Here is a 26,381-nt window from a genome sequence, read left to right as displayed (position 1 = left end):
TACAGGAGATGCTCCTTCCTGTGTAGAAAATGCTGCTTCTGTGCAAAATACTGCATGTGTAAATTTTGTACTAATAAGGCCCAAATTGCAAATAGTCTTCAAAAACTGTGCACTTTTTGAAGAATTTATCATGGTGGGAAGAAAATTGCTAAAATTACTCATTGCTTCCTTTTAAAAAATTGAGAAGAATGGCATCCCTACAAAAGAAGCAGTGACTATATATTCTTTTTATTCCTGAGACCAACACAGAGCATATGTAGGAAGGTGCCCTAAATAAAGTCAGTATTGCAAGTTTGGAGAAAGCGAAGGGCTGTGGTGACGTATAATATATATTATGTAATTAAATAAATTATACAGAATGGGGAAGACACAGACAAGCTTTGTTTCTAATAATTAGGAATGACAAACACTAGTTTGGGGAATATAAGTGAGCAACAGATTCCTATTCAGTACTTTAAGTAAGCGTTAATCTGAACAAATAGATGCACAATTGATAGGTTTTTTTATCTGCATGATACATGGTAAATTTCATAGTAATAGCCTGCTAGGGTTTCAGTTAAGAACCTTTCATCCTGACTTGTGTGCTACTCTCACACCAGATCATATAGGCGGGTTACAAACCGCCATAAAGTACGCGCTCCGCGCGTACTAGGGTTAGGAAGGGCCGTATTAGGGTTAGGAAGGTTCTTACCTTCCTGACGGCCCTTCCTCCCAGTACGTGCAGAGCGCGTACCTTTTCGCTGCGCCCATCCACATGGGCGCCGCCATTTTGACGTACTGGACGCTGTGTATCCAGACGTGTCGCGGCGGAAGTGACGTCGCGAGGGCGCACTCCATCCCTCGCGGCGCCACTTCCGCGTTCCAAAAAGGAGCGGCATTTCGCCGCTCCTTTTTTGCTGCGCGGGGAAGCCTCATGGTCTGGCAGCTGGGGCTTCCCTACGCAGCAAATGGCGGCGGCGGGAAAACGGCCCCTTGAGGGCCGTTTGTAACCCGCCATAGTTCTAGCTTTGCTGCCTACATGTCAAGTTGGTTTGGATAACATTAAGTTTTTAGACTTGAGAAAATTTACAGTCTGAATAGATGAGTAGGATTCTCATATATGTGAGACTTACCATATAGTATCTCATTTAATTGTTCCATGGATTACCCACATAGCCAGAAAGAGGAGACATCCCTGCCTGCATGAATGTCCCTCCACACCACCTCAACTGGGAACAGCTATGTGTTAACAAAATGCAGCTTTGTGACTAACATCGTAAAAAACAAATGTTTCCCTGACCATGGAGGAGATACATAAATTCAATATAGGACAATGATGAAATTGAAACAGTAAAGAGTTCCTGTATCTTGGATCAAACATTGATCAGAACAAAGGCTGCATCCAAAAAATCAGAAGAAGACTAGGTATGGGGAAAGCCGCTATGAAAGAGCTAGAAAAGATCCTAGGAAGACATACGATACAACTGATCACTTTAAAGTTAAAATTGTACAAGGCATTGTATAATTGTTCCATTGCCCATCTATGGATGTGAGAGCTGGACAGTGGGGGGAAAAAACAGGTAAGAAGAAAAATTGAGATGTGGTGTTGGAGAAGAGTGCTGAGGATACTGTGGCCAAGTAGACAATTGGGTCCTAGAACAGATCAAGCCTGAACTCTTCCTGTAGATTTCAAAACTGAAGTTGTTGTACTTTGGTCACATCAGAAGAAGGCATGACTCATTAGAAAAGACAATAATGCTAGTAAAGAGAGGGAAGAAGAAAGAAGGGAAGGCCTCATGCTAGATGGATGGACTCAATTAGAGAGGTCATAGCCATGAATTTGCAGAAACAAAGCAAAGTAGTGGAGAACAGAGGTTCTTGGAGATGTCTCATCCACAGGGTCACCGTGAATTGGGGCCACCTTGCGGGCTGTTAACAACTAACAGGAATGATTTTTAACACCTTGGTCTGATGAAGAAGCCAGTGGAGCTTTAAAACTTGTAGTATGTGTTTTGTGTGTTTTGGTTGGTCCTATAAATATATCACTGTTTTGTGGGTTCTAGATGTTATTGCACCCGGGATTATACTCCTGAATTCATGTTTTTCTTTAAACAACACAAAATCAACAATCAATGAATGAATTTATTACGGCATACAGCCAGCATAAAGTAATAAAATGTTTAGAAAAATTACCTTACATCCGATTAGAAACATTTTTATTCCAGCATATCATATACAGTGGACCCTTGTTATACGCTGGGGTTTGGTTCCAAGATCCCCCGTGTATAACAAAATCCGTGTATGCTCAAGTCCCATTACATATAATGACATAGCAAAATGGTGTCCCTTATAAAAAATGGAAAATCAAGGTAAATTTATACTTTTTTGGAACATTTTCAAACCGTGTACTGTATGCTTAAATCCGTGTATAAAAAATCCGTGTATAAGAAGGGCCGACTGTAAAAACATTATATTCAAGGATATCATATAAATGCATGAGTACATACAAATGTTAAGGATAAAACTTTGAACCATGTTTCTGGAAGGATTGTTCTTGTTTACACCTGGATTATAAGGGCAATCAAGATTCATCCCAGTTATGGATTTGAAGTAGCTTAATCACCTGCTTTAGTAACAGCCTGATCAAATTACTGTGGGACTGACTTTGAAGAGTCTTTGGAAACCTCAGCTGACAGTATGAAAGGAGCAAACAATTTATAGGCAATAAATGGCCTACATACTCGATGATGGTCTAAACTCAATTGCCAGTCCAACTGCAGTGGATCCACTGATGTAACTGTTGAATAGCAAGTTAACACTTAGATATATCTCATTAATCCAACGGGGTCTATTCTAGTTGAGTGCAGTTATTCAATTAAGCCAGTAGCTTTACGCATGCTTTGGAAATCCCTTCCAAGAGAGGGCCAGGATAGATGAGTTTCCTTGACAAGTAAAATGTTTTTTTAAAAGGAAAAATATTAAACAGGCTTTTAGACTGTCTCATTCCTACTGCTCTCTATTTCAACCACTATTTTAATTAGCAGTAATATGCTTTTAACTGGCTGTTGATGTTCATCTGCTGTAGTTTAATTGTTATATTGCAATTATTATGTTAACTCTGATTGTTTACTACGCTTTTCCTATGATCCTCGATTATTTTTCTTGTTAGCAAATTTCAAAAGTGAACATGAAAAGATGTGATAAAAATTGATACCAATATATGTGTGTTAAAAGCAGACACTAAGCTACAGATAGATTTGCAGGACAAATTACTTTTAGTATTTTATTTGGAACAGGAAGGGCGGAATATTTTAATCAAATCTATTACCTGCATATTGATTTTTCTTTCCCTGCTAGATCCTGCAGAACATTCATAAAGCACATGGCATTGAATCATTTGAGAAAAGATATGAGATTAGTTTTAGCAAAACGTTAGCTTCACTTCTAATCTCTTGGATCCCACTAAGATTCTTTGCTCAAAGTGGGATAGAAAAGTAGCTGGATACGACCTCAAACCACCCTGCTTTTCAATGAATGTAATTAACTTTGGCCTAAAGTGAAACAAAATGATTTTATTTCCTTTTCTTCTACCACTTCAACCACTATTAATGAGTGAAGTGTCACTCTAGGAACTAGGAAGAAGGTCTGTGACTAATAAAAATAATGATTCTGAGAACACAAAAAAGAGTCTATCCAGTTGTAAGAGGCAAAGTGATTTATTATTCTTATACATTTGGTTTGAAAATTTTGGTATTGGAATTGTATAAATTAAATATTACTTTTAGCCATGCTAAATTGAGCAACCGTTCTACGTTCATATTTGGAAATCACCAAGGGTTTTTCAAATCTCAAGCTATTTTCCAGATACAGCAAACTTCCTATTCGCTAAACGTTAAAATGGAATATTGGTTGTGTCATTCAATTTATCTGGGAGGAATAAAAATACTCACTGAAAAAAGCCCAAGTATAATGAGTGAGTATTATTATTCCTCCCAGATAAATGATAATAGCAGGCTCCTGCTCATGGAGATTCCCCATTGCACCCATCAAACTGAAACAAAATAAATCAAAAATCAGAATAAGCTTCAGGAAACAAGCTCTACAATGTCAGTTCATGCTGAATCTTCTCTGATATCATTTCATTTCTTAATCCCTGGATCTGAGAAAAGCAATGTTTGTCCTTGATCTATCTAGAAAATTTCAAGGCATATCCTATTATGAGTGTTTCTCAGACCGGCTCAATGAAGGTGGCTTCACATAATAAGTGAAAGAGCCCTTTACTTTTTAACATAAATTACTGACATCAAGCCGAGGGACAATGCTTTATTATGCCCTTGCTGAAACTGTGGGATGTCACAGAAATGTAGGGTAAATGGGTTGAACTGGTGAGGTTCTCAGTAAAGGGCACATTTGACTCGCTAACCCACTATCCCAATGAAAATCAGCTTAGACCTAACCACACTGACACTAGATCTGGCTGCCCAGGGAACAGGGAGATACCTTTCTTATGTATAGGGTCTACTTCACTGGATCCTGCCTACCTTCCAGAATGAGAAACCAACTCACAGACCATGAAAAGCCCTCCAGAAGAATCTAAGAAAATGTGAAATGCTCTGAGTCTTCTGTGTTCCATGTCACAAGTGTTAAAATGGTGTAGAAGTTAGGTGAGAAATCAAATTTATTAAGATAGATTGATATTATAGGAGGACAAAAGGTCATTTTGCTTTACTGCAACCCCACACTTGCATTGGGGGATTTATACGGAGGTGTGAAGATGCATGTTTTCTGCCCTAAGCTGGAGTGTCCAGCTACTTTTTGCTCTGGTTTTTAGCCCTGGACACAGCTTTGTTTCAGTTTCCACCTGCTTTGGAAGCGTGCATCATATAAACACCCCACCTTCAAAGTGACTGGAAGCTGCTTTATTTTGCCTGTCTGTTTTACCTCTTAGGGCCCAAACAGACAGGCCAAAATAAAGCTGCTTTGGGTCACTTTGGAGGTATGCTATTTAAAAGACACATGCATCTTAAGAGGCCAGAAGCTGTGCCAAAGCTATACTGCAGTCCTTAGGACCTGAGTGTGGCTTTGGCGTGGCTTATGACCTCTTGGGACACATGCAGCATTTAAACAGCATACCTCCAAAGTGACTTGAAGACGCTTTATTTTGGCCTGTCTGTTCAGGCCCTTAGACTACTTTTTTTGTGAATCTCCAAAAGGGATACAAATAATTTTTTTGTGCAAAATCCCCACATGTACTTCTATACAGAATTATTTCCTGGAATACTTTGAGATATGTAAATACCAGACAAAACTGCACAAATTCATCACCTCTGTGTTATTCTTCCAGACTATGTTTCCAAAGTGTTGGAAATCCAGGAAACAAGTAATGGCAAAATATTCTTCCCACTCTTACTTTCCAAACAAGAGGAAGAAGAGTTGCCAAGTACACAAAACGCATAACAAAAAGCATTTGACACATGCCATTTTCAAATTAGTGGTGGAAACAAAATAAAGCTGGTATATGAGAAAAATTGTCGAACTGGTTAGTCAAATGAATAGTATTACCATACATGCTAAAGAAGTCTCAGATAACTGATCACTGATTCACACACAAGGGAAAGCTATTAACAAACAAAAAACCCATAGAGCAAGGACTGAAAATGCCCAGCGCTTGGAGGAGTTTATAGAAAACAGGAGAGGAGAATAGTGTGCCAGCAAAGAGGACAGTGCTGACTAGCTGTTGGCCAGCATACTGTAGACTGTAACACAATGAGGATAGTAAATCAGAATTATAGTAGGATAATAACATCTTTGGCTACTTGCCTCTCCTGTTCCCATTTTCCATTTCAATAATTGCATGAGAGCACCTTTTCTTTGACGAGGAAAAAACAGTCTGCTTTTCCATAGGCTAAATAGTGTGATAGGTGCCTTTTCCTGATATTTCAGCAGCCATATGGCATGAGTGGGTGTGATTCTCCTTTTCCCCTTCTCTCCTTCACTATTCGAAGGTGGTGCAGAAGAGTAGGTGTGAGACCACTGATTACAAAAGCAGCATAATAGGGGCCGTTTCCACTGGGGTATAACGCGGGTTACGAAGCGAATTCAGAAAGCAGCGTGCCCATTTGAACCCGATTTAAACCTAGAACGGTTCTAGATCACCCCGCATGCGTTCCCATTTGAAATCGATTCATTTTTTGGTTCTTTTTATAAACCGCGTTAAAGGCGTATAACCCGCGTTAAAAAAATAGAAGGGTCGAACCTTCCATTTTTTCCTTGATTCGGGATAGGAATCAGGTTATTTAAATGGGAACGATCAGCCTCTGAAATCGGGTTAGCTGGATGGGAGGAGTGGAGCGATGGGCCGGCTTGGGGGAGTTGCCCTTTCTGTCACCATCCGTCGTGGCCATCGCCATCTTTTGCTTCCCTCACCTCTTTTTTTCTGCTGCGGTCTTTCAATAAGAGATAAGGATTTTTTAAATTTTTATTTTATTTTAATGGTTTACAGGCGCTTAATCTCTTCAGCATCCGTGCCACTCAAGGAGAGGGTTGCTGCACAGCAATCTCGGGGGGAGATAAGGAAACCCTGTGTGTGTGTGTGTGTGTGTATCAATGAACACCATTTGTAATGGAGGGGAAGAGTGCTCCCTCCCTGGGCTGTCTATAGAGCCATGAAGCGGGGATCCGTCCTGCAAAACCCATCATAGTTCCTCTGGAAGGAGCTTTCCCTAAGCAAGCAGCCTCCGCCAGCCTCTCTGGGGTCTTTTTTCAAAGGCAGCAGCCTAGCAGAAGTGCTTTGGGGAGGCAGTTTCTCTCTCCCCTCAACCATCCTTCCCCTCGGATAATTGCATGACTCCCCTTCCTTCGAAGGGAGAGACCAGAGAGGGAGGAAAAAGGAAGGAAAAAAAATCTGTCTTCAGAATTCACCCTGCAAGCGCAGGCTCCCAGCTATGGGCAAAGCTACCCTTCCTTTCCCTCCTAAACACACACACAGCCTCGCAGAGCAGAGGAGTAACCTGAAACCTTCTGTCCTGTCCTCCCCCCCAGGAGACAGAAGGAAAAAAAATGCAAGCCTGCTCTTTGTTTGAGAAGGAAGGCTATTCTCCCTTTCCTCACATCTTATCCTCCTTCCCTTTCCCGCCGCACTTTAAGTGCCTCCTCATTAGCTCTTTTATAAAAAAACCCGCGAAATTTAAAAGTGACGTTTTGATGACGTTGCTTTGATTGACAGCCCCAAAATGGTGAGTGGGAATGAAATAAGGCTAAAACCGGTTTATATATAAACTGTTTTATTTGAATAGGAACGCAAGCGGATCACTTAAAGCGAATTAGTTGGTAAATGAGAACGAAGAAAAAAAAAGCGGGATAAGACCAGGGTTATTTTGAATCGGTGTTATTTAAAACGGTGTATTTTAAATCGTTGTAAATTACAAGTGGAAACGGCCCCATAGTGCACTTTCTGAGAAGTGTGATAGCAGTTGTTGTTCCCGTTTGCTTCAACAACACAACTGCAGTGACTCAATAGGATGGTGTGAAAAAAATCCTAAACACGAACATCTCACATTGAAACATTATTTTGCAGGTCCCATATGTTTCCAAAGATTCTTTATCTCTCAGTTAATGAGCTCAACATGGCTATAAACACAGATCTTTAATAGTATAATGCTTTATGTAGGACTATGAAATGAGCATAAAATATGTGTCTATCTCAATGAAAACTGCACAGTATCAATGAAATCCATGAAATTTTACAATATTCCTAGCTATTTGGTGCAGTCTTCAAACTGTTTAGAAGAGTGCCAATGAAATCAGAGAGATTATCCCAAAGCAAGTTATTTAATTATTGCACCAAAGTTATTGAAGGTATGTAACCATATAATTCTTCCATCAGAATATAGTTCAAGTACATAGAAATTAAATATACTGTGCCACAGAAAATATTAGATTTAAAACATGATATTAAATGAAGCCTCCAAGGCAAAGTGTCTTATTAGACAGAAGATAATAACAGGACTTCTGAACTCACTGTTGTCCTCACAGAAAACAAATTTGCCAAAAGCCCTGTGGAATAACAGCCACTTAAAACAGCAAGGGTCAAGTCACACAAGTTAATGCTTTTTCTCAGCTTCAGTACAGATAAATATGTTTTATTTAACTAGAGCTTTAAAATGTTACTTTAGGCTGACTTTTTAAGAAATCTCTTGACTCTGACAAGGTAATCCTGACCATTAAAGCTCCTAAACTGCAAAAATACTTCTAGTGCAAAATGATACACCAATCTTATAATCTCTCATGTATAGTCTGCAGCGACAGGAAGGAAGCTTTATTACTATTCTTTCTTCTATTACAATATTCTTCCAGGCAAAGAATATCATCAGAAGGGACCTTAGAAATTATTTTGATATTAATGAAGGTCTGCTCTCTTTAAACAGTAGGAAGTGCCTTATATTGAGACAAAGCAGTATCCTCCTTAGTACAGCCCATCCCCAGCTGTCTAAGCTTTTAGACAGAAAAATGATCCCAGTTATATTGGAAGACGTCACAAGGGGATGGATGAGCATGGGACTTTTTCCATGTAAAGTACAAGCTCTACATCTATCTATATAAATCCAAAGTTATAACAAAGGGAGTTAACTGCAAAAAATCCCACATACCAGAATAAAAGAGTGTACCCTTGGCTCTGGTCAGGGAAAAAGTCTGGAGGAGCAGGAACTGGATTAGGTCACTGATGGAACTTCAAATGGGGTTTTGTTGGCAAATTGAGCAGCCTGAATAACCCTGAGACCCAACTAGCAGAACTGCTACCATCAGCATAGCCTCTTGCCTCACAGATGAATGCAATCCCACCACCACAGAAAGGAAATGCCATGGTGAGTATTTTGTGGCAAACATAGTTTCAATCATGTTCGAGCATATGAAATATCTGCAAATGGCTGCATACTCTTATTTTCCTCCTTGCCTATTCAGGGAGACTCACCAATGAGGAAATAAAAAGGAGAAGTTAGAAGAGATATTCAAATTAGTGTTAAAGCATTTCCCTGAGAAAGGATTTTCATCTGAACATTCAGTGAGAATGAAAAATGGACATATTTTGGAAAGCTGTTCTTTCGTGTTGGCTAAACTAGATGACCTATAAGATCCACTCCAGCTATGGGTTATTAATCATATATGTGAGTTATAAATCAAAGAAATATATAAATGAATTTTAATCTGTTCAGCCTCCTCCAGTTTAGCAATTTAGCAAATGTGACCATCACTTTCAGATAGCAAGTCAGGACAATCAGAGCAGCAGCTTTCAATTCTTTAAAAACCATGAATGAAATATAGAGCTGGGTTTCATCAGCATACTGATTGAACTTCAGTCCCAAAGATCTCTGTTTGCAATGCCATGTCTTTAAAATGTTAACTATGGCGCGTTACAGAGCTCCCAAGAAGGGTGCTCTGCCGCCGCCGCCGCCGGTTGCTACGTCAAACCGTGCGATTCCCGGGTGCAGCAAGAAAGAAGCGCTGAAATGGCACAGCGAGGTGCTAGTTGCGCACTCACGGTGTCACTTCCGCCACGCGACGCCCGGACGCTATGCGTCCGCGACATCAAAATGGTGCCCCCCGTGTGGACGGGCGCCGTCATTTTGTATGGACTCCGTCCGTACTAGGATTGAGGTGCGTCCGGAAGGGATGCCCCTTCTCAACCCTACTACACCCCTTTCTAAACCTAGCACGCCCCTTTGGTGCATCTGTAACGTGCCTATGGCGGTGAGCCTTCACACGGCCTGACTCCCGCGCGGACCGAAAAAGAAGCTCCAAAATGGAGCTTCTTTTTAAGTCGCGTTTGCGACGTAGTGAGGCGCCAGGGGCGCACTCACTACGTCACAACGCCCGCGACGCGTACGGACGCTCAGCGTCCGATACGTAAAGATGGCGGCACCCGTATGAACAGGGCGCCGCCAACGATTCAATACGACTAGGGTTAGGGGGGTGCGGAAGCACGCCCTTCCTAACCCTAGACGTATTGATGACGTACTATTGGCGGTCTGAAACCGCCATGATCCCAGAAACTTCAGACTTCAACAATAAGAGAGTGCATCTCAATGACCACCCTGTGCGTAGTCCTGAAAAAGGGGATCAAATCCAATGAAAAAGACAAGGTTGGCATGAGTGTGTGTGTGGTGAGTCAAATTAAATATGCAATGTATTAAAATAATAATTGGAACAATATATTCCAAAGCAGAACATGAAATTTTAGCATAGAATATAAGATTCTAAAGCACATACAGAAATAAAGAATGGGAAAGGAATATAGCCTACTAAAATAGCGACATAGCAGCTGCTGATTTCCAGCCTTAATGATTTAAATCAAAACAAAAACTTAAAAGCAGCTCCTCTTGCTACACAGCAAGTCTGAGAAAATAAGACCCAGCTTCCTTTTGAAGTCTGACCACTTGTCACCTGAAATTCTACAAAGAAAAAAAAAGACATTCCCTCTTTCCAGCTGCCGTACCCTGTAGAGGACAAACTCTGTTTGAAGTTTTCTTTTCTTTTATAAAGCTCAAGGCAGAATTCTAGTCTCAGAACTGCAACAGGGATCAGAATATAGACATCTGGTCTCCTTAAGTGCAGGGAACTAGTTTTGCTATTTCTTACCGTGGCAAATGAACAAGGTATAAGACACAGTGCATACCATGAGAGCAGTGCAAGTTTTCACACTGGGTTAGTATTCAACAGCTGTTAGAGCAATAACACGTCAAAATGTTATGTTCTAACTAAAAAAAAAGGGTCAGACATGATATAGTAATATTTTCATGGCTCAGTACTATGCAACACTATTTTCATGGCAGTCTTAAATTCAGAATGCCAAACTGTTGCTGAATAGTGTGTCTCGTGGTATTGCATGGCTACTTTATGCTTCTAACAGTGTTACATTTGAAAATGGTACTGAAATGAGAACTATAGAATATTTCGCCTTTATTATGCCTCCCTGCATAATACATCCCAAGAAAGCATGTGGTCATTCCAAACACAATGATCCCACAACTTCCACTCCATTGTCAAATTCTTCCCATCTGGACCATGAAACTATCTGGAGCAATTGTTGGACCTTACATTCTTGGCAGAATTTGACAGGAATGAGTGATGAAAGAACAATATATGCTCCCAGGCCTTAAGCTTTCTACCCAGAATCTCTTGCAATATACTGAAGGCTAGATCTTGCAGTATCCTGTTGTGTAATTGTTGGTAGGCTTCATAAGTCTTGTCAACGTCTCTACGTCATCATAGATTTTTGCCTTTAAAGACATCACACCTCTTGAGTCCTCCTTACAGGTCCATAAACCACTTCCTATGCACTTCTCAATAGGAATCTAACAGAACCAAGCATCTCTTATTCCTCCGAGAACTACCAAGAGCCTTTCCATTGACAGAAAGCACCATTCAGCCACATCAATGGTCTGTGACTGCTGTCCTATTCCTGTACCTCATGAACATTAAGGCAACAAATCTATACTAAGAGAGCTAATATATTACATGGTGACTTTTTATTTTACAAACTAATGCAATTTTGAGGACTACAGTGGGTCCTTGGTGTCCCAGACCCCTTGTTAGATACCAAAATTCATGGCTCCTCATTATATACGGTGCAGTAGTAAAATTGTGCCTCTTATATAAAATGGCAAAATCCAGGTTTGCTGGTTGGATTTTTTAAAAAACATACTGTATTATCAAGCTGTGGATGGTTGAATCTGTGGATGCAGACTCTGTGGATATGGAGGCTGACTGTGCACTACACTTATTTCGGTGCATAATAATTCACTGGAACTCTTTGTGAAAACTTTGCATAAATCTTATTGCTTCATTACACTTCCAGATGGAGTTTCTTAGGGTGGGATATCCTATTCTTGGCCAATAAATGAACAACAACATCCCCCACACACACAACAACAACGCCATTGGTTAGCTAAAACCTACGTATTACTCATCTGTGGTTTGTTCACATAGGATTTCTGTGTCCCATAACAGATAGTGATAATCTAAAACAGTGGTTCCCCAAACTGTACTCTTTAAGGGATTTTGGATTTCAGCTCCCAAAATCCCAGACTGGCTGAGGCTTCTGGGAGCTGAAGTCTAAAATCTCTTAAAGGGCACAATTTGGGGACCACTGATCTAAAACAACTAAGAGTTTTGTGGCTACTTAAAAACTAAGTTTTATTTGGCACATGGACTTCAGCCCTCTTCACATATGCATATAATGGAATGGAACGGAGTCCATGAAAGTATATGACATATTAAATTTAATTCTTTAATTCTTTAAAAACATCACCTTTCATCAAATGTTCATGTTTTGAATGTGTGGCAAGTACAGCCGCAGCTTCTCCCGCCATAGTATTTCAGCGGCATACAGTGAAAGCATATTTATTCAGAGTTGCTTATTTTAATTTTAATAACTGATTGGGAAAGATGGTCACCTTTTGAAAATTGTGTGCTGCTGGTCAAAGACTAATGAGAAACACTTGGAGGCTAAGATGCTGGATGCCATGGAAACAAAAATGTTTTATTATGCCTAACAGCTCTACAAGGGAATGTGTGTTCTAATTGTTTTTCCCCTCTATTCATTCCAGAAAGGACTTTGATGTTCATAAGATTAGCAGGTACTACACTGTTTTAAGCAATCTGATCATTTCAGCATGCATGCATATATGTATTTATATCCAGGAATTACAACAAGCATACTAACTAGAGGGTTGTCATAAACTGCTCAGTCCCATTAAGTCTCTAGGATAAAGATGTAAAGACTACAGTTGACCCTCTGTCTCTTTAGATTCTTTATCCACAGATTCAACCATCCACAGCTGGAAAATAGTCAAAAACATATAAATTCCAAAAAGCAAACCTTGATTTTGCCCATTTCACATAAAGGACACCATTTCACCATACAACTGTATTTAATAAGACTTGAGTATCCCTGGATTGTGGTGTCCACAAGGGGTCCTGAAACCAAACCTGAATAGATACCAAGGACCACTGTATCTGTAAATGGGAAGAGGTGACAATAAATAAAATAAATAATTATTGAGTAAAACAAAAGAGCATTCCCACCTATTTTGGGGCATTTGTGCCCAGACATTTTATAGCAGGAAAAATTAAGGCAACAAAAATCTCAATAAAATCTCAATAAAAATATTCTTTTGCAGAAAATATTGGAATCAATTCGAATAAAAACATGAAACGAGATCATCAAAAAATGTACAGCTCCCATAATGTCACCCAATGAAGTGAAAATGTTTGAACATTTTTATTTTAAAAGACATAAACAGATAAATGAAGATCTATATTTCTAGTAGCAAAAGGTTTACAAATGATGGAATGCAAACAAAAAATTAGAATTTCAGGGGAAAGTTCAAATCTGGCATGCAAGTTTTTGGTACACAAGGCTTTTTAAATAATAAAGAATACTCAATTGTGACAGCTTCTGCTTGCATTTTGAAACCGTCGAGTCCAGAATTAATTATGCCACGAGTTTAAATGACATGTGAAATTCAGTATGCCTTCCATCCTTGCTTAATTACTCAAGTCCTCACATACCCATAAAACTCAAAGCTCTCATCGCCATCAACAACAACTGATTGATGTCAGTCTTTTCACTGTGGATGAATTTCTCACCAATCCATCTCTACTCCTTCCGATTGGTACTTGTGTTAGAGTTCTGTCTCATTCATTCATCCTTTAACTTAGGGCCCAAACAGACAGGCCAAAATAAAGCTGCTTCAGGTCACTTTGGAGGTATGCTGTTTAAATGCTGTATGTGTCCTAAGAGGCTGGAAGCCGTGCCAAAGCCACGCTCCAGTCCTAAGAACTGGAGCATGGCTTTGTCACAGCTTCTGGCCTCTTAAGATGTGTGTGTCATTTAAACAGCATACCTCCAAAGTGACCAGGAGCAGCTTTATTTTGGCCTGTCTGTTCGGGCCCTTAGATTCTTACTCTTCATCTTCTGGTCTAGCCTTAAGTCCTAAATGAGACACTTCCAATTAAACTATCTTCTTTCCTCACAGGACTACACTGTTATCAAAAAGATGCATATGGGAGGGAGATGTCACAGGGCATGAAATGTTCCCCCCTCAGCAGAAGCTGAGATGCAAGACTGACTTGACTTTCTCCACCAATATTTTCTGTTTGCCTTACAATCAAGCAAGCAAACAAACAAACACTAATTTGTCTATTCTAATAGCAGCTTTCCAAGACCTCAGGAAAAATTCTCCCTGATCTGGTGGTTTTAGCTAGTAATGCTGGGAAATGAATATGAGATCTTTTTCAGTCAATGCTTCTGTGGAGTTGGTAAACATTTATCACAAGGCTCTAGAATCTCTTGAGGTGTAACAGGGTTCTGCCAGAGCCAGACAATGGTTTGTCCTAAGAGGAAAACTCAAACAAATATTCTGTAACAAGCTATCATTACAAATAAGATTCTCCTGGGTAAAGTGGAAGTTTGCAACAGCGGCAGACACTTTGTCATTCTGCCTTCTGTTTCAAGAGTGAAGAAAGAAGACTCTTGTCAGCATGTCACTGATTCTCAGGATCTCCCCAAGCCACTGAAATCAATACCTCTCAAAAAAACAGCCCACAAATAAGAAGTAAATGGGAGGGAAGAAAGACTAAACAAAAGAACAAAAGGAAGCCACTTGCAATGTTCCAGAACTTGGAATTAATACCTTTAAAGTATATGTTAATCATGATGGTTAGGGAATTCTGCGACTTTTCAAAACTCTGTATTGTCCAATTCCAATTTGTTTTAGATGCAAACACACACAGTGGTCTACTGCGGTCTTCAGTAATACTGAAAAAGGGAATCACTATTGAAGGAGTTCAGTTGTGTTCTGTGAATCAGTCAGATAATCTGTCCATAGGATATGAAGTTGCCTTAGCTGTGTATAATTTTATTTTTATACCTTATAAATAATAAGGTCTTATAACATGAATTATGAAAGAAAACTATTTCACACTCTGTCCTTAAAGGTCTATTTTTTTCCTAAAAGAAATTGTTTTGCTTTTCTATTTCTAAATATGATTGCTAAACTGTCTTAGTTTCTTTGGGCCCAAACAAACAGGCCAAAATAAAGCTGCTTCGGATCACTTTGGAGGTATGCTGTTTAAATGACACACACATCTTAAGAAGTCAAAAGCTGCACCAAAAGCTGCACTCCAGTCCTTAGGACTGGAATGTGGCTTTGGCACGGCTTCCGGCCTCTTAGGACACATGTGTCATTTAAACAGCGTAACTCCAAAGTGACCCTAATCAGCTTTATTTTGGCCTGTCTGTTCGGGCCCTTTGATTGCTGAGAAAAAAGGCAGCATACTTTACTCGTAGATGGAGAGAGATACAAATGGGAGATAAAAAATAAACAATGAAGGAATAAATCAGTTACAGTATTTAAAAATGATTTCAAAAATGTCACCAGTTTGTCCTTGTGATAAGCACAGACAGAATGGTGACATTTCAAACACTTATTACACTTGGTTAGATGGGCAAACATGTGGACAAAAGGTTGTAATGTAGAAAATACTAAAAGTAATCAATCTTAAGTCAACATTGTGAAAGCCAAAGGAACATTTATCTACATATTTGAAAATTCAATACAGAAAGGGGGGGGGGTCTACTCACAATAGAAAATCATCAAAGGAGGCCAGCTAGGAAAGACAAAGCAAACAAGCACTTTCCCAGAATGGATTATGTTGGTTCACAATGCTGTTTACACTAACCTTGGATGGAAGCAGCACCCAGAGAGCCAGTCAGTATGTCCTTCACCTTTCATTATGATATTCCCATTTGGGAAGGCCCACATTTTCCACAATCGGTCATCACTTCCAGTAACAACAATGTCTTTCCTTGGATGTAAAGCCAAGCTGTGGGGAGCAAAAGGAGGGAGTAGGAGTTAAGAAAAGGATTGTTTAAAATCAAGAAAGTGAATCAAAAGAGCCGATGTTGTGCAAAGATTTGTTTAGGCATTTGCTTTATAAATTAAACTACATCTACATGGCGGCAGCCATGTACCCTTCACCATAAATTACAATAACCATTGCAGAGTGACATTTTTAGAGCCAGTGTGGTATAGTGTCTGTTGGATTAGGACTCTGGGAGACCAAGGTTTGGATCCCCACTTAGCCATTGAAACCCACTGGTTGGCCTTAGATAAGTCACACTCTCTCAGCCTCAGAGGAAGGCAATGGCAAACCACCTCTAAACAAAGCTTGCCCTCCAATCCCTGTGATAGGTTCATCTTAAGATCACTGTAAAACAGAAATTACTTGAAGGTGCACTCAACAACAACAAAAGGCACATTTGCAAAACACCTAAATTAAATCGATACTTTGCAAATACAGCAGAGTGTGTGTGTGTGTATTGTGTTGGTTAAAGGAAATCCAAAAATCAACCATTATGCAAAACTTTCTGCAAATGTCTATATTTCAAAATGCTAAACCTACCATAATAATTCCCAGCATCAGAATAATGTCAAAATCTTAGTTAAGGCCCTTGCAATGAATTTTATATATTTCCCAGAGATGTATTGCTTCCCCCAAACCCTCATAAATGTCTTTATGACACCTGTAAAGAATGAAACACAGAGAGTGGAAACTGCGCCAATTTCCATAAACCAAGCTTGTGCCAGGGTAAGAGGTACAGAACCACAGAAATAGAAGATACCTCCCAAAAATCATCAAGTTCAATCTAGGGACCTTATCACACTAGCAAAATCCTGCTGAGAAACAGGATTTGAATTAGAAAAAAAACCGCAAATGCTGGAAGTTTATCAGACGAAGTCCTGCAAACGTGAAATAATGTAAAGTTAAAGCAAAGGCAAAAGGGACAAAAATGTCAGCTTTTTACTTTTGGAACTTTTGAGACTAATATTATTTTCCTACTGCATCTCTCTTGTCATTCTTTCAAATGTTTGGGGTATTTAAATAAAACCTGCCACTTTTTTTTCTGAAAGTATTTTGTAATAATTTTTAGCAAGTCTGGCTGATAAAAATAAAATGCACAGTACATCAAAGGAAATAAGCGCTTGCCACTGGAATGTAATGCAAAATGTACAATTTCAAGGATACCTCCCCACTAGTCTATTTTAATTACAGTGATTCTACAAAATGCTAATGCAACTCGAGAAATCAGAAGTAAATACCATTTAATTAGCAACCAGGTTGGTGAGACAAGTATGGTTGGGCTGCCTTTTGAAAGAAGAAATCACATTTATTCCCCCAAAGAGTGCCACATGTGTAACATTAATTAGGTGCCCCTGCCTTCCTTTTGGCAACTCGGTCTTGCAAAAAAGCTTTGCCTCATCTTTGTTCATGGGTTTTAATTATATCCAACACAAAAGGCCTTGTAGATTCAAATGAATACAAGTTAAGAGGCCACGTCATGTATGATATCAGCCTTTCCACCTCCACCTCTTCCTTTAGCAGATGGACTGGATCTGAACAATGACAGAGACCAGTATATAAATTTTATTTTATATCGGATGCCTTTGTTCTTACTACAAAGTTAATAATCATTCAACTTACCTTAGGCCATAATGATAAACACAGACATGTGCAAAAGGAAAGTTAAATAGATGTGCAATATGTGGTAGCAAATAATTTATATTGTAAATAAAGCAGTAAAATTCGTCAGCCTTCTGTATCAGCAGGGGTTCGCTTTCACCACCACTACCACTGTAGATACTAAAACACGTAGGATCTCAAGTCCCATTAGTGTCAAAGGCCCACATGCACACACTTTCTGCAGATGCTCCAATCAGCAGATGGCTAGTCTGCCAATACAGACAGAGGTCCTTTGAAGGTAGAGCCCTGAAGGTAGGTACGCTTCTCAGATCCTCCTCTATGTCCACATCCTCAGCCCAAGCAGACTTGGCTGCTGAACCTCTGGAGGGGCCACAGACTCTGCTCTAGCAGAGCTAGAGCCAGCCTCAGGCTCCCCAATTACAAGTTCAGGTCCCAGGGGCTCTGGCTCATCCTCTGAGTCCTCTGAGTCGTCCTCCAGGCTGGACATGACAGCAGTGAAAACCAGGTGATGAAATTTCTGTCTCTCTTAGCAGCGCTATAGTCACCATCACCGACATCATTGGCCCTGCTCCCCCCCTAGAAGATACTTGTCTTGTCTCAAATCTACCCATAACTTTAGCAAATCTGTATTTGAAATTTTTAATTTATCTTGTTGTTTAATTTCTTTGGCTCTTCGGCTAATGTTTTTATGATTGGGGGAAGGTTGGGATATGGGATTGTTTATAATTGTGAATTTTTATTCTTATGATTTTTTTTGTTATATTTGTCTTGTAAGTCACCTTGATTCCCTCAGGAAAAGGCAGAATATAAACAGATGGTATTATTATTATTATTATTATTATTATTATTATTATTATTATTGCTCCCTTTGAATCTAGGCCATCTCCTAGAACCTCCTGTGTGAAGTTCCTGTTTCTCCCGGCAGATGTACGGAGATTCTCTGATGAACACACATTGTATTTCCACATCTGGACACAGTTATAAAAGTAACAGGTAAAATGTGCCAACGATAGCCATATTCAGACTGTTTTCTTTGTTGGAGATTAAAACCTCAGAGCATTAACCCCACTAAATTTGTCTCCTCTAGTTTAGGATTCCTCTAATACAGATGAGTTTGGTATCTTCAAATCTAACTACCTAACTAGCCTCTGAATCAGCCTACCCACTAATTTGTTGATATATGCAGAAAATTCAGAATGCATATTGTGGTGATACCTTGGACAATGAAAAGGCTTAATAAAAGCTTTATCTGCTACAACAGTTAAATTTCCCATTGATTTCTAGTCTACTTGGAACTAGCAATTTGATTTAGGCCTTAATCCTTCTCTGTCCACAAAGCTGAAGGGAGGCGCTTCCCGCAACCCTTTCGATGGTGGAGACACTCAAAGATGCAAGTTTTGGTATTATAATTGTTCCAGCCTTACACACAGTTGCCACCGTAGTTGTTTCACAATTTGTAAATTTCATAAATCATGGGTGGGTGACCCCTCTTAGAAACATTAAGCCCCAGCACAAAGAAGTCTGCCAAGATTAATTTTGTTTGAATCCAATGACAGCTAAGTGGTTATTACCAAAATTAATCAGGCTGTGTCTGCTGATGCCTGAAATAGTTTCTAAAATTTCAGTATATTCAGTTGGAATGTTGTCATGTGAAGTAAAGGGGAGAGAAGGGACAAATAAATATTGTGAATTGTATCGATTATTTGATTTAGCCAGTAATTTCAATTGTCTACATTTACTTTCATTATATACATTTTCTTTGGAGAGTGAAATGATAAAACTGTGTTCTGCAATAAAAGGAAAGGAACTGACCAACTTGGAATGTGTAGATTTTTTCTGTAACATCATCGGTCCTTAGATTTTGGGATTAACATTATTGTCGTTATTGTAAGCAATTTCTAGGTTTCTGTTGCATGGCAGCTTTTTCACAGATGGTTAGAATCACTGCTGCGTTCTTTACACATTTAGAAAGAATGCGACATGAAACTTGCCACTTGGCAAGTTCTGTGAAATTATTAAAGGCTTACACAAGTAGATATTTCTAAACTGATTTAAAAATACAATGTTAATCTGCCAGTTCACATTTCTAAATTAATATGAAAGATGAACACATTACCCTTTGTAAGGTTAGCTTCATGTCATTCATTTCGTCATTTTTATGGGGTAGGTGGGTGGGTGGGGAGATATATGATTTCCATTGTAATAATCTTGGAGATTGGAGGTGGACAAGGTGGAGAAAGTTCAGCCCTCTAGCTACTGTTGAACTGTGGCCCCCAATATTTCTCACCAATGGCTATGCTGATAATGGCTGCTGGGAGTTATAGTGTATACGTGTCTGAGACAGAGTGAGAGAGTTTATAGGCACGTCCATTGCCAACTCTACCCAGGATGAAGGTACGCTAGTAGAAGCATTACCTCTCATCTGCTCTGTGTTAAGCATGCTTTGACTTTCACTAGAGGCACCATGTATGAATTTTATTGCAGTTTTACATATCTGTGTGTCTAATTTTGGTGGCAACATTACTGTAGAAGTGTTACTGAGTTCAACAGGACTCACCTCTAGCATATATAGGATTGAGATTGAAATAACCTTTTTGTTTTCTTACAGTTGGAGGCTTGACATTTCACAGATATTAAAACTATTGTTTATTTAGTGTATGATATTATAAAAAATATTTCTTTTTAAGGTCAAAGAATTATAACTTTCTGACATTTACAGTTGTAATACATTTTATATTTCTAACCATGAGGTCACAGTCTTTTTAGTTGCCTCATAAATCACCTAAGAATTTGACACATCCATATTGCACACATTGGGCAGGACTCTTGTATATATAGCACATACATATTTTTCCTACATGCTGCTTTTTGGGGCGGGGTAGGGGAACAGTGGCACAACCCTTAGATGGTATACTTGTCATTGGATGAACACATCTTTTGATAATGTTGGCTTCTTCATCCCATTTTTATTTTGCTTATCTAAAAAAAACCCCCAACAACCTTATATTCCACTCATTTCTAGTTTTGCAATCAGCTTTCAAGGAAATAAAAACAAACAAAATCAACAACATTGCAATGTAAATCACATTAAAATTGCAATAAACAAATTATCATGTTGATGGTGAATGGCAGTACATTAAGAAACCTGAAGAGAGGCAATTCCTTTAGACCACAGGGCAGGTAGGTTTAACTTATATCTTCTAGCCAATTACCCAGATGTTCAGGTCTAGGGACAGGCATGTAGCAAGCCAGATGGAGGGAGAAAATACTACTCTATGTTAGAAGGGATTATAGAGCCTGGGACTGGTTTTTAGTGTTACATGAAATAAAAAGTAGGCTTCATGTTCTTGTATGTACTGAGGCGATCCCTCTGTGACAGAGAATGTGCAGACAGAGAATACCTATACGATAAACAAAGGGCATGCTGACTTACTTGAAGGCCTGCTTGTGTTCATTGAATCTGAGCAAAAAAGAGGGCATGAAGGCACCCAACAAACAGTAATTTACACGACCAGAGTATTGCAATTTACAGTGTTACGTTTGTATTCAAGTATGTTTTATTGGCAGTATCATTGGCTGCCAGCTCCCTGGGTAGACATTTCAAATCACTAATCAAATATCTAGAAAGCCAGCATGATGTAGTGGTCTGAGCGCTGGACTAAGATGAAATAATTTATTTGTGAGTTTTTGGGTTCTTTTTTTTTTTTAAACTGTTGCAAGTTGCTTTGAAAAGTAGAATAGAAATAAAATAGATGATGTCTCTATCATATGTTACTTTCCCAAGTTGTAAAAGGAGGGCTAGTGTGGTGCAGAGGTTTGAATGGCAGACTAGGACTCTAGGATATCAGGATCTGAATTCCTGCTCAGTCACAGAAACCCCCAGGAGAGACTTTGGGTAAATCACACTCAGCCTCAGATGATGGCAATGGCAATGGCAAACTTCATCTGAACAAATCTTGGCAAGGAAATTATTTATTTAATTTATATCCTGCTTTTCTCCCTTTTGAGACTCAAAGAAGCATAGAATGTTAAAACTAAATAGCTAAGACAATCTGCAACACAAACATTTAAAAAGCCCTAAACAAGAATTCACTTAAAAAGCTTAGTTCAAAACTGTTTAACACACATTAAAATCTATTACATATTAGGAAATAGTACACTCATTGCTGTAATCCAATGGAAGGTCTTTGTCTGCTGGGAAGAAAAATGGGAGGTGAGGCCAACCAAGCCTCCCTTGGCCATTGAGAAGGCTCTCTCCCAAGTCCTCACCAGACATACCTGTGATAGTTAAAGATCTTAAAACTTGGGCAGGCTCATTTGGGAAGATACAGGATTTCAGGTAGTCCAGATTTAAGCTATATGGGGCTTTATAGGTCACAATGGGGAATTTGAATTGTCTGGAAATAGACCGGTAACCAGAGGAGCTGCTTCAACAAGGTAGTTGTATGACCACCCCAGTCATCAGTATAGTCACGGTATTTTAGACCAGCTGAAATTTTCAGTTTCCAAAGGCAGAGCACCTAGAACACATTACAGGAATCAAAACATGTTATCATGGCCAGACCTGACATCTTAAGAACAGACATAGCTGGCACACTCATTTTAATAGCGTCAACACTTTCTGGTCACTGCTAACACCTAGGCCTATAGACTAAGAGTGGAGTCCAGGAGTATGACCAAACTATGAACCTGAGATTTCAGCGGAGTGTAATTCCATCCAGCATAAGCTGAATCTCTGTTCTCTGACCTGCCTTTCAAATGATCAAAAGCCTCTCTGTTTTGTCTGGATTAAGTTTCCTATTTGTTTGTTGTCATTCCATCTATTACTGAAAACAAACACTGGTTCAAAAACGAAACAGCTACCTTGCAGTTAGATGAAGAGGAGATATAGTACTGGCCATTATGAGCATATTAGTGACACAAAGCTCAAATCTCTGGTCAACCTCTCCCGGTGGTTTCATGCGGATTTTTAACACCATGGGAAACTGAACTGAACAGAACACCGAGGTGTTGATCAGGACTCTCTTAAGCCAGTGGTTCCCAACCTGTGGGTTGGGAGTCGAACGACCCTATTACAGGGGTCGCCTAAGACCATAGGAAAACACATATTTGCATGTAGCGATGAAAATAATTGTATGGTTGGGGGTCACCACAACATGAGGAACTGTATTAAAGGGTCATGGCATTAGGAAGGTTGAGAACCATTGCTCTAAGCAAAACCGTCTTAATACAGCCCTCCAGGAAGTAATGAAGCCACTGTAAACAGTGTCTCCCTCATAGAAAAGCAGCCCAGAGGAATATCATGATCAATGGTATTGGAAGTCACTGAGAGGTCTAGCAGAACCAACGTGGGCACACTTCCCTTCTCTGGTTCCCACTGCAGGTCATCTACCAAGGCAATCAAACTATCTCCATCCCATAACCAGGCCTGGAGCCAGACTGAAACAGATCTAGATAATCTATTTCATTAAAAAAAAAAAAACCTGGATCTGATTTACTGTTGTTAACTGCAGTTAATCTGACTTCAACTTATGGTGACTCCATGAATGAGAAAACTCCAAGTCATTAACAGACCTCATCATTAACTACCCTTCTCAGGTCTTGCAAACTCAGAGCCGAGGTTTTATTGATTGAGCACATCCATCTGTAATGGAGTCTTCCTCTGTTCCTACTGCCTTCCAACTTGTCAACCACTGTTAGAACATAGTACAGTTGACCCTCTTTTTTCATGGGGGATCCGTTCCAGACCCCCCCCCCCCGCGAAAACGGAGACTCACCCTATTGACAATAAGGGAGGTTGCCCCTCCATGCATATTCAAGAACGCGGATCCCAAGTCTGTGAGAAATGAGGAGCGACTGTACATTGTTAGCACACTGACAAGCTTGAGCTTGTCCAGGGGAGGGTGACTAAAATGGAAACCGTGCCCTATGTTTAGCTTGGAGAAGAGAAGGTTAAGACATGATATAATAACTCAAGTATAAACCTGTTGTTGCACTTTCTTCCTTGACTGTCTTCAGTAATCTGACAGGCCACATGTCCCAGGACCTTGCCCAGAAAAAAGGGGACACTATAAGATAGGGTCACCATAAGTCAGAGGTGACTTGAAACCATGTAATAACCAAACAAAATCAGTTATTTAAGTGATATAAAGTTTCCAAAAAGGACTATGTGCCACATGCTGTGTCACTAGAGTGAATGATAAAATATGGGTATGCCATTAAATGGACACAGAATTCCAGACTGTTATCATTTAGAGATTCAACAATAACAACTTGTAAGGCTCTTGAAGTATAATTATGGTGAACTGGAACAAGAGAAAATGTACCAATAATTAGGTAATATATATATAAAGGCCCATTTTTTTTTGTCATGGTTATGTATAACACTGAACTAATCTAAAATATGCCTCATTAGTCTTCTTACCAAGAAGGTTTTTTATTTTATTTTTGTCTTAAATTCTGCATTGCACTTTTCTACAATTACCATGCTAATGATATTATATGACAAATGGGCTGCATTTGCTTTTATTTAAAAATAAGGGAACTATTTTTAAAAACATAAACAAAAGCGTTTGCTAGTAAAGTGCGATACAGAAACTAGAGAAGAAATGCTGAGATAAAGTGTTAGTGTTTAGTTTTAAATAGCAAGCTACTCAGATAAAAAATTATATCAAGAAACTACACAGAAATGTTAGTGAAGCTTCAGTTCACAAATGAGCTACAGGGATGCTCAGGCTCAATAGTGTGTAAGGAATACACTTTAAAAAACCAAAAAACCTTTTCCGTTTGCAGCCTTATCATTATGCTTTTGACTTCCATCTAAGCATGGTAGATTACAAATAATGAACACAAAATGTGTAGGCAGTCTCCCATCAAAACCAAGCAACTGGAAACAAAGTATGAAACTATTTCTATACAGAAACGTCAGTATTGAACTCTAGTGTGAGAAGTCATTGTATTAAATTCTGTGTCTAAAAGCAGAAACCAATGTCTAAATATAAATACATTTGCTGCAGCTCAGTCACTTGAATACACAATTAGTGTCTTCCTGGTTAACAAAAGGTTAAAAGGTGGGAAGAAGCTCAGTTACATTTTAATGAGTCCTATGCTACGTTATATTCAGCAGCCTTATCATAGCATCATAGCTTTTTCCAGATTATGATTCCGAGAATCTTCCCCGTCAACATGGCTAATAGTCATGGTCCAAATAAAAAATAACTTTTCTAAGCTCTGAAGAAGAAGAAAAGTGATGCATGTAGCCTAACACTACAGGAACAAGGCCTGTTCATCCACATAGTTTCAGAATGTCTTATGTACAATCTTGGAAAGTCATATCATCAGAGAGGTCACAATGATCTTACCTAAGGGACTAGTGGTACCTTCAAAATGGGGGGGGGGGGGGGTCTCAAGGATTTCCAGCTCTCTTTATTTTTCTTTTACCTTCATAGTGCCAGCTTCACATCTGTGATAATGAGGAGTTCTCTCATTATCAGAACTGTCTTCCTGGTTAACAAAAGGTTAAAAGGTGGGAAGAAGCTCAGTTACATTTTAATGAGGCTCAGTATAACAGAATGAAAATACGGTATAGCAATTGCTCAATGAGATGAACAGTTGGGCAGAAGTGCAAACCTTTGATATGGGACTGAGCAGAGGTTATAAAAAGCTAGGGAAGGACCACCAGGAGAAGGTTTTTAAATAACGGAATATCTGGAGCAGTAGCTGCATGAGAGGAGGCTGGTGGAGCCAGACCATGGAATCCCATCTCTCTGCTAATCCCATGAACATCAAGGACTACAAATCCCATCTGTTCTGTGAGTAGCATTAGGGAATGTTAGCTGTGTTAGGATCTTTTGATTCTTTGTTTGATTTAGCTGGAATGGCCAACTTTGTATCTTTCCATTTCTAAATGTGCCTGGGGGAAATGTATCCCTCACATAAGACATATCATTTTGCTTTGTTATTATTATTATTAACCTTTATTTATAAAGCGCTGTAAATTTACACAGCGCTGTACATACAATCTTTTTAATTGGACAGTTCCCTGCCCTAAGGCTTACAATCTAAAAAAGGCATGACACAAAAGGAGAAGGGGAAGGGGATGAGGGCCAACAGTTCTTCTCTACCTCCGAGGCCTGGATCAGGGGAGATGGACTGGAGGGAGGACATAGCAATACAGGAAATGATTCAATAATGATTTGGTTTGGTTTCATCCCCTCACCATGGTTGGAGGTGAAGAGGAGAGAAGGAATGTCTCTGCAGCATCAGAAACATAAAGTAATCCCAAAGTAACTTCCTACTGAGTTACTAGGAAAAAGAGGGGGGGGTCAATTCAGTAGGTGCTGACAGCATAGATTGTATAAGATGGTCCCAAGGCAGGAAAAGGGAGGAGGGCTCAGAGACCCATCACAGCATCCATATTCTTTCTTGAAATATCCTGAGTCTCTTTTATTACCTCTCTCTTTTGTCCTCTCCCCTTCCCCTCCCAAAGATGATGATGATGATGATGATGATGATGATGATGATTATATTTATTTATTTATTTATTTATAGTCCGCCCAATCACAAGGAATCCGGGCGTGTTACAGCAATAAAAATACAGAGAATACAATACAGTAAAATAAAATAAGATAAAAGAGAGTGACATAAGTCACAGAATTCACAGCTAGACCTGATGAAATTGGGCCTGTCTTTTTTCACTCCCTCCCAGATCTGATGATGACAGTTGACACAGATGGAGGGCTCTTCTTCTTAAGGCAAGAATTTAATTTTAATTAATGTTAATTTTGTTCTTTTCATTCAATTTAAGAGAAGAATTGGTGGACAGAGTGACGTGAGTCACAGTAAACAAGGAGAGGAAT

General features: G+C 39.3%; 1 protein-coding gene across 2 annotated transcripts in view; it reads right to left on the bottom strand.

Moving 5' to 3' along the window:
* The window catches only part of SPAG16 (sperm associated antigen 16), a 510,294-nt gene that overhangs the window by 262,307 nt on the left and 221,606 nt on the right, over positions 1-26,381 (bottom strand). For both annotated transcript variants that reach the window (XM_042446654.1, XM_042446655.1), the window contains one exon: positions 15,721-15,864. In XM_042446654.1, coding sequence (XP_042302588.1) covers positions 15,721-15,864 — 144 coding nt within the window. The remainder of the gene's footprint in view (positions 1-15,720; positions 15,865-26,381) is intronic.

Source organism: Sceloporus undulatus, chromosome 1 (genome assembly GCF_019175285.1).
Source record: "Sceloporus undulatus isolate JIND9_A2432 ecotype Alabama chromosome 1, SceUnd_v1.1, whole genome shotgun sequence".
Lineage (NCBI taxonomy): Eukaryota > Metazoa > Chordata > Lepidosauria > Squamata > Phrynosomatidae > Sceloporus > Sceloporus undulatus.
The sequence above is the reverse complement of the archived record's forward strand: the minus strand, read 5'-3'. Positions and strand labels throughout refer to the sequence as shown.